The sequence below is a fragment of the Otolemur garnettii genome, unplaced genomic scaffold (assembly GCF_000181295.1).
Source record: "Otolemur garnettii isolate 467f Iridium unplaced genomic scaffold, OtoGar3 scaffold00047, whole genome shotgun sequence".
Taxonomy (NCBI): Eukaryota; Metazoa; Chordata; class Mammalia; order Primates; family Galagidae; genus Otolemur; species Otolemur garnettii.
In genome coordinates, this window is record NW_003852442.1 from 2773998 (window position 1) to 2783497 (window position 9500).

General features: G+C 43.9%; 1 protein-coding gene across 1 annotated transcript in view; it reads left to right on the top strand.

The window, feature by feature from the left end:
* Window positions 1-1083: 1083 nt before the first annotated feature.
* MPHOSPH6 (M-phase phosphoprotein 6) overlaps window positions 1084-9500 on the top strand; it is a 10802-nt gene continuing 2385 nt past the window's right edge. The window contains exons 1-3 of the mRNA XM_003791300.3: window positions 1084-1159; window positions 4273-4385; window positions 8315-8405. Of these exons, the coding sequence (XP_003791348.1) occupies window positions 1109-1159; window positions 4273-4385; window positions 8315-8405 (255 nt within the window). The 5' untranslated portion in view covers window positions 1084-1108. The remainder of the gene's footprint in view (window positions 1160-4272; window positions 4386-8314; window positions 8406-9500) is intronic.

Consider the following 9500-nt stretch of genomic DNA (forward strand, 5'->3'; position numbering starts at 1 on the left):
ATTCTTGCCAGGAGTCAGTAACACCCCCCTCCCCACCAAGTGTCAGGCTGGAGAACCCGACCCACAGCACTCCAGCAGCTGAAATCATACTAGGTTGGGGCTTTTCCAGTGTGTGACCTGGAAATGGTTTGAGCCAGGGGTCCTCAAACTGCGGCCCTCCGAGGACATTTATCCGGCCCGCCGGGTGTTTTTACCGCCGCTGCCTGTCCTGCTTAGCAGCCGCATCGTCCCGGAGCCCACAGTGCGGCCCTCCAATGGTCTGTGGGACAGTGAACCGGCCTCCTGTTTAAAAAGTTTGAGGACCCCTGGTTGAGCAATGTCTTTCGATGGGACACGGAGCATTAAAGCTACTTTGATTTTAATGTGTTTTTCGATTCTTTACATTTAAGCAGGGCCCCCTCCTCCTGCACACGTGTTCCCTGCCCCTGGCTATGCTTCCTACTAAACTGAGGTCTTTCGGGCACAAAGTCTGTCAAAGTGAGGACTTCGCCCGCTTTCCTTCGCGCTCAGCAGTGTTTCTGGGGGACTCCGGCTTCCAGCCACCTCCCTCCTGTAACTCCGGGCCAGTCTGAAGACAGGACCGCCTCACCGGTCTGAGGAGACATAAAACCACCCCGCAGAGGCAAAACGACCCAGAGCGGAGGCGCCCGCCACCCACGTCCAACACACTTAACAACGTCTGGGCAGCCGGCAGGAGCGGCGACAATTTCCAGGGCTTTGCTAGGACGCCGAGCCCGGGAGGCGCGGCCGGACGGGGGTTCCTGAGGGGCCGACGCCCCGGGGGAGGTGCCCCACTCCTGGCAGCGGCCGGGCTCGCGGGCCTGCTCCAATTCCCACCTCTCGGGGGTCCGCCCACTGGCAGGAAGCCGCTGTCATCTCCGAGCCGGGGACCGCCCTTTTACCAAGAGCGGGTCTGTCAGCCGAGTGCTCTCTGAGGGGACGCGGGAGGAGCCAAGGAAGCGCGCGAGCGGGAGACGGGGGGCGGGGCCTCTGAGGGGGCGGAGCGCGGGGTGGGTCGCGCGTTACGTAGGCAGTGCGACTACGCACACGGCAGCGCGCATGTGCAGCGGAGTACGTGGCTGGAGTGCCGCGCTGGGCTGCATCAGCCATGGCGGCCGAGCGGAAGACCAAGTTGTCCAAGAACCTGCTGCGCATGAAGGTGCGAGAACTCTCTGGGAGCCAGGCCGGGTGGTAAAGGTACCCAGTCCTCTCGGCCTTGCCGGGGCCGAGGCGGTGGGCGCACGGGGGACACCAGAGAGGCTCCAGAGGGCATCCAGCTTGCGTTCATTCATTCACTTACTGCCTGCTCTGCTTTAAGCGTTGGGAACCAGTTTATAAATTAGTCTCTGTGGTGAAGGTTGGGGTCGGATTGGAGCTTGCACGCACAGAAGCAGACTGTAAAGACACCGTATCCTAAGTGCAGTGGTGGCAGAAGCGCTGGGAGGCCTGGTGCTCCTCGCAGGTAGTGTTACTTACTTCACTAGAGTTTGAAGAGTCAGGGAGAGGGTGGGAGGCACAGCGTCCTCAAATAAGGAGAAAGCAAACTGAGAAGTATGAGAGGCGAGAAAGGAAGGAGAAACATGGAAATTTCCAAAAAACAAAAAATGACAGTGTGTCTGGAAGGCAAGTAGCAAGAAATGGAGCTGGAAAAGCAGAGAATTTTTGTCCAAGTTCAGGATATTTTCCTTTCTCTCCTGAGCAGTGGAAACTATTGAGCATGGGGAACAGTGCTCAGAAGCGGCCAACTTCTATATCCCTGCTAGTGCCAGACACTTTGTATATGTTAACCTATAAATTTACATAATAACCCTTTAAGGTGCCTACAGTCATTATCCCTTTTTTAACAGCTGAGGCAACTGAAACAGAAGTAACGTGCCCAAAGTTACACAGCTAATAAATATAGTGTAGAGAAGACCAGAACTTAGCCCAGCTCTTTATTACCACTCTGTACTGCTTGTCACTGAACACTGCTTAACAGAAAGAGTCAAACTGTTAGATGTGTTTAGAGAGATGGAATTTCTAAGAGAAGGAAAGAAGGTGTAAGTAATGCTTGGGAAAATTGGAGAGTAAACATTACATGTGCAAGATTTGAATGGAGTGGGCACTCTTCCTTTTTCTTCCTTTAGGGTCCCACACCATCTCCCTTCCCTGCTCTTCTCTGTCTCTTCCCCCACTTTCTTCTCTTTCTCTCTCTCCCTCCCTCTTTCTAAGATAAAGTCTGTAAGAAAAAACACTCGAAAGGAGTTGAGCTAGGATGGACCTAGGAATAAATAAGATGAGTGAGCATGGAGGGCAAATTGCGGCCTAACTTAATTTGTAAGTACCTCTTTCATGCATTTAGCAAAATTTGAATCTTTACTGAACATAGTTTGCTTTTGGTTTAATGGTTTGTAATCACATGGGTTTCAGAGAACTGGAGTGGATTGGTCGGGCAGGCACTGAAAAGATTTTAGCAGTTTTAGCTCTTGGTATAAGCCAAGTGATGTGCTGGGTGATTGGGATTCAGACTAAAGATCTGCCTCTGGAGTTAAGAAAGAAGAAATTAGCTTAAAACAGTTATCCACCCCCACCCAAGTGGGGGAGATTCACCTGGACCTTGGGAGCAAAGGAGAGTAGGGAAAAGTCACCTGGGTTCTCTATTTGGGTTAGCAGCTACTCAGACTGAAAACTGAAACTCTCACTGCGAAGGAACTAACTGACAGGAGAGACACCAAGTATACTGACCACAGAGTACACCTTGAGAAAGCCAGAACAGCCACACTCAGTGTCATAGCCAGCATAGCTATCCAGCCAGAGCTAAGTAGTGTAAAGGACAAGCATGCGAGGTTGAGAATTTCATCCTTACTCACTTGTTTTCAGTCTTCCTGGGGGTGGAAGCAGCTGTAACAATGGTATTGGTGTATCTAACCATAGAAAAGGTACAGTAAAAATACTGCATTGTGATCTTATGGGACCATCATTACATATATGCATTCTGTTGTTGACCAAAACTTTGTTATGTGGCTTATGGCTGTTTTATTTGTGAGCATTGGTGAGGTTTTGTCATTTTACTTAGTAGTTATTGGGAAAGCTCTTATGCCTAAAAAGGCTTGCATTTCTTTTGGGAAGAGCTAGAATGGAGAGAGAAGAAATTTTGGGCACCAAAAAGGGAAAGAAACGAGAATATAGTATATGGAAACCAGTGGAACCCTAAACCTGACTGCTAGGAGGTTCCTAGGCGTTTTCTGATTTACCTTTCTTCAGTATTTACACATTTGCAGTTCGCTGTGGTTAACCTCTTTGTTTGTCCATCCTCCAAGGAAATATAGCTATTATTTGTGCTAGGAAGGGAGACTAGCAGCAGAACTGCTGGGTCTTTCCCACTGGTGTATTTTGGGAGCAGTGAGAATAAAAAGCAGCCCAAGAGTTCACCAGGATTTTAGAGGTTAGATATGAAAGAAGAGCAGGCTTCTAGATGTAGCTCTTGGTGTGCATCACTGGTTCCCAGAAGAGACAGATGCTCAGAGAATAAGATGTGAGTCTGTTGGAGGGAGCCACAGAGGCACTGATATTGCTTGCAGATGTCAGGGATGGCTTCACAGAGGTGGAGTAGCTTTACCTACATCAGAAGGGCTACAGGTTGGCCAGCTGGGAGAGGAGAGGATAAGAGGGGCATTCCAAAGCACGATCTGTAGGTGCAGAGGGCAGTGGACTCCATGAGTGAGCAGGTGATGGAGAAGGTCCTTTCACCTTCTAGTCCAACGGTTCTCAACCTCTGGGTTGTGACCCACGGGAACTATATTAAAGGGCCACGGCATTAGGAAGTTTGAGAACACTGCTCTAGTCTGATGTCTGCCCAACTCTCAGTCTCAGTCTCCACCTGCCTATCCTACTGTCCACTTTTCTTCCTCTTTGGTCTTCTTAGCCCTTCCACATGGCCCATTATGTGAAACTACAATATCTAGTCTGATACTTGCAGAATGCAATTTTTTATTGCCTGTGTCACTAACTTAGAATAACTAAAATATGTTAGAGATTTTTTTTTATTGTTCCAAAGGAAGCACACACTGCACTTTTTTGTGTGTTCTGACACAGTCCTTCATATTCTGGTGTGAAGCTGGAAGGGGAGAGCCAAACTGTTTGAGCACCCTCCCCACCCCCATCATGAAATGGGATCCTTGGAAAAATGAAGAAGAGCAGGAGGAAGAAGAATGTTGGGGGGTGGGGGTGTGTCCTGACCTCTGAGATGAGAAAATTTTGTTGCTGACACTGATTTTGTTTTGGTTTTGACAGTTCATGCAAAGGGGACTGGATTCAGAAACCAAGAAACAACTGGAAGAGGAAGAAAAGAAAATCATTGGTGAAGAGCACTGGTACTTGGACTTGCCAGCCCTGACAGAGAAAGAGTACGTTTAGTAGAATTTGTATTGATCATGCTTGGGACATCAAGGGGGAAATCCCTGTAAATTTAACTTAACATTCCAGTGACATAAAGCCCATAAAATAGTTTCCTTTCAGTTTCTTGAGTTAGCCTCACAAATAGTTTTCTAAAAAATATTAAACCTATAAAAGTTCTACACAAATTTATACATTTTTAGTGGCCCCTGGCCATTGTTTATAACATTGATGATTTTTTTACAGTGAATTAAGGACTCTAGTCCATTATGTCTCTGATGATAATAATAGGGGATCTTTAGTGGGAAGAAGCGATGAGAGGGAACATCCTAGCATCGTTTCTGAAGAGATATTTCTTCCTTTTCCTAGTTTGCCAAGGGTTATCATCATAGATGGTGTTGAACTTTGTCAAATCATTTTTGATGAGAAAAGTGTAATTTATTTATTTTGTCAGTATATTGGGAATTATATTGTTTTTGAATATCAAAATATTGTATTTCTGACATATATCCTACTTGGTCTTCATTTGTAGTATTTATGTACCTTTTAAATCTAATTTGCTAATATATTACTAATTCTTAAGATGATTTTTGCATCTGTAGTTATAAAAGATATTAGCCTATAGATCTTTTTTGCATTTTTTATGGTTTGGGCCATAAAATGACTTGGGAAGTGTTCCAGCTTTTTCATTTCTTAGTTTATGTAAAGGTGATATTATTTCTTCCTTAAATGTTGGGTAAAATTTACCAGGGAAGTCATCTGGATCTGAACTTTTCACTATGGAAGGATTTTTAGTAATGAAGTCGGTTTCTTTAGTACATAGAAGTCTATTTCAGTTTTTTACTTTGGATAATGTTTTCTTCGGCTCAAGAATGTCTGTCTGGTGCTTTTTCAAGTTACCAGTTTTTAATCCAAGGTCCCTATTTGCATCTTCATTTTGTTCATATTTTCACTTAAATCTCTTGAGCATGTTTTTAATAGCCATTTTAAAGTTCTTTCCTTCTAATTCCGTCATCACTCTTTTTCTGTTGATTTGGTTTTCTTCTTTTTATAGGTGGTTGCATTTTTCCACTTGCTTACATTTCTAGTGATTTTTTTTGCAGTTTTTGGCCAGGGCCAGGTTTGAACCTGCCACTTCTAGTATATGGAGCCCGCACCCTACTCCTTTGAGCCACAGGCACCACCCTTTCCTAGTAATTTTTTATGTGTGCTGTGCATTATATGTGTTACATTGCTGACTACCTGGAACTTACTATTTTCCTTAACAGAGTTTTGTGTTTCGTTCCACTGGGATGTTAATTTACATGCCAATTAGCTTGTTCTTATTTTTGTTACTATAGGTTTCTTAGCTTTTACTCTAGGGCTGAATTAGGTCTGTGGTCTTTCTGCTAAATATCATAGGGTGTTCAGCTTGATTTATCTTCTCTGGCTCGAAAGAACTCAAACATGCCCCCACAATATGCAAGCCCTGGTACTTGTTCAGCACACAGTTGCCAAATAAGTTTTCTTTCCTAGGTGTGGTAGGCTGGAAAGTAGTCCCCGAGTCCCCTCAGTTCCTCATCTTTGGATCCTGTGTGCCTTACATGGCTTTGCTGATATGATTAAATTAATGATCTTTAGATGAAAGTTATCCTAGATTATCAGAGTGGGCCCTGAATATAATCACGTGTTTCCTTCATAAGGGAGGCTGAGACAGATTTGACACATACAGCGGTGTTGTGACCATAGAGACTGAGATTGTAGTGACCAAGGAATACTTGCTGCCATGAGAAGCTGGAGAGGCAAGGGATTAATTCTTTCCTAATACCTCTGGAGGGAACATAGTCCTGCCAACACCCCACTTTGTGCCACTTGCCCCAGAACTGGAAGCATAGATTTCCCTTGCTGTAAGCCACCAACTTTGTGGTCATGGGTTGAAGCAGCCACAGGAAGTGTTACAGCCCAGCCAAGTTCGTTGCCTGCTGCTCAAGGGGAAACCAATACACTCAGACAGCAGAGGACACAGCAGAGAAAGAGCTTAATGTTGCAGGCACCATGTGAGGAGAAGGGAGGAATTTCTCAAATCCATCTCCCCAAGAATTTGGGAGAAAGGGACTTTAAAGATAGTTTGGCTAGCAAAAGGCTAAACAATTGGGTCTATTGATGTTGGGTGGGGATGAACTAATAGGATTGGAAAGCAGAAATTATCTTCTTGTGCTAAGTCAGTTCCTAGGTCAAAGACCAATTGAGTTGTATCCTTGGGCTGCTGATTTGGTTGGGTTTCTTGGTCCATCAGAATGCAGGGTCTGGAAGATATCTCAAAGATTACCTTAGGTTTTACGAGGGTAAAGTTAAATCTGTGGGAGCAATGAAGAAAGCTGAGAATTGTCATGACCATTCCAAGTAGTAAGCAATTACAGGAGAGCAAACTCGGCAGCACACCTTTGCAGAGGTCAGGCCCTCCACGGACCTCACCTTACAACCTTTTATTAATTTTATGAAGGGCAATTTTTAGAAACCAGAGAATTCTGAAAATCATCTTTCTGGAATTATTTTTCCCCTATTGCTGTGGACTCCCTCCACCAATGCACAGCTTGGTGTTCAGCCAAAGATTCAAGGGGATCCAGTATGCGGCCCTGCATTCCTTGGTGTGTCCCCTTTGGCTAGTATCCTGGCCTCTATGTTCTCGCCACCTCTGTACTCCCAGGCTTTTCTGTCTCTTCAGTTCAGCTTGACCGTGCTCTGGGCTTCCCCTCCCTGCTTCACAATCTGGAAATTGCTTCCAGGAGGAAAGCTTTGAGTTCTTGGGGCTCACTCCATTTGATTTTCTTCTCTTAGGTTTGTTCATCGTCCAAAAATAGTTGTTTTGTATTTTGTCCTGTTTTATAGTCAGTTGTGGTGAAGGAGAGCTAGTTTGATTCCAGTTATACCCTTATGGCTAGGGATTAGGTAACCTGACTGATTTCCATCTGTCATGTGATGTACAAGTTCTACTTGTCGTCAGGCACCACTCTCTAGACTGGAACCTCCCTGAGAGCAGCAGCTCTTTATTCACGGCTGTTTCCCCAACTTCTGGGATAGTGCCTGCACACGGTTTGGTTTGAAAAATGTTTGCTGAATGAATCTTGAGGAAAAAGCAGAGCCTGTAGCCAGCCAAAGAAGCCACAAAGGCCAACTGCTTGCTCTCCTGCCCTGCCCTCTGGGGTATCCACTGTTTAGCCCTCTCAGCACCAACTTTGTGCATGATATTTGATTTTGGTTCCGCCACCTACCCACCCTTATTTTTGCCCATTTTCCAATTTGGTTCTTACAGCTTTCCCAGTCATTCTGTGAGATACTCAGTACAGTCAGCCCTGTATATCTACAGACGCAAAACCACTATTTTATATAAGGGGCCTAAGCACCCATACATTTTGGTATCCACGGGAGTCCTAAAACCCAGTCCCCTATGGTTGTGGGGGGCCAACTGTATTCCTGCAATAAATTTCTTTTCTGGTTATGTCATCCAGGGTCTGTCTTTGCTTTTATAGCTAAGCGCTCCAACTAACGCGTTGTTAACACTGCCCCATCTCTTATTTCCCACTGTGTCCCCTGGATATTTAAAAAGAACTTAGTGGGAAGATGTAAACATCAAAGAAACTTTGCCTTGACTTTGGAAAATTCACATTTGTTACACTATGTTAGGTCTATGTACTCCATAGGTATTTATGCAAATGAAATGTAGCCTTTGGAAGAGGCTGTGTGCCTCCAGCCTGCAGCTCTTGTCTCCTGGTGCCTTTGGTGGCCAAATTAATCAGATTTTACTTTAACTCTAGGCTAGAAATTTTAGTATAGTTTTACTTGATTCTACTGAAAGCCATCAGATTGATTTTTTCCATTCAAAGTCTTGAGTTTTATTTGCTATGCTTTGTTATAAATAGACAAGCTTCATGGTATTAATGTGGGTTTATTTCCCATTTAGGAGTTTCATAATAGAAGAGCAGAGTTTCTTGTTATGTGAAGATCTTCTCTATGGAAGAATGTCATTCAGAGGATTTAATCCCGAGGTCGAGGTATTCAACATAATTGCTTCAAATTCAAAAATTTTCCAATTGTATTTTTTCCTGCTAATAATTGGGCTTAGGTTTTTCCCCACCTGGTACCATTTCTCCTCATTATATAGAAAATAACACATCTTGAAATATCACCATAGCTATTTAGAGAAATTGCAGACCTTGCAGTCTGGTTAGGGTACAGTTGAGTAGATAATTTGATACAGCAGCACTCAGTTCCTGGCACTGCCTCTCTAAGCGTAAGGATTGAAGCTCACATCTCTTTCAGGAACGTCAGGATATTATTCATACGATGCTATTATGAAAAGTTATTTTCTGGCATCTATAAATGTATCTTTTCTAGTGGAAAAATATTACTTAAAAGTTCCTGTAATTTGACTTTTTAATAGATGGGTTTTAATCCAAACTTGTAAATATTTAAATTAATCCTTTGGAAAGTTTGTTTGAAAAGTGAATATTTGCCTTCAACTGAGTTGTTCATTTGAGTTTTCCTGCCTCGGGTTTATAGAGAAGCAGACCTTTATTTAATAAATATGCATTAGAATTCGAACTTATATATTAAAAGCCTACCTGACTAACCCAGTAGTGGACTTCTGTGATGTAGATCTTTAGTTTTAGAAATATCACTTGAAACCAGGGTTTCTCACCCTTGTCAGTATTGACATTTGAGGCCAAATAATTCTATGTGTTGGTGGCTGTTCTGAGCATTATAGGTTGATTAACAGCATCCCTGGCCTCTATTCTGTACCCACTAAGTACCAGCAGAAACACACACACCACCCTCCAACCCAATATGACAACCAAAATATTTCCAGACATTGCCAGAGGGCCCTTGGTGGGCAAAATCATCCCCAGTTCAGAACCACTTCTCCAGGATACCTGTAGTTAACTAAGGCAAGTACTGGTGTTTATTAGGTAATCACAGGTTGATTTTCCTTTTATTCTTTCTTTGGGAAGGTAGGGAACACAGGAGGAGGTATATATATGATAATTAAAAGTTTTATACTTACACAGAATCCACACTGAAAGTATTTATTTTTGATAGATACTTTCCTTGCTTTGGTTTGCTTTAAGCTTTAGGTTGGGAACAAGGGA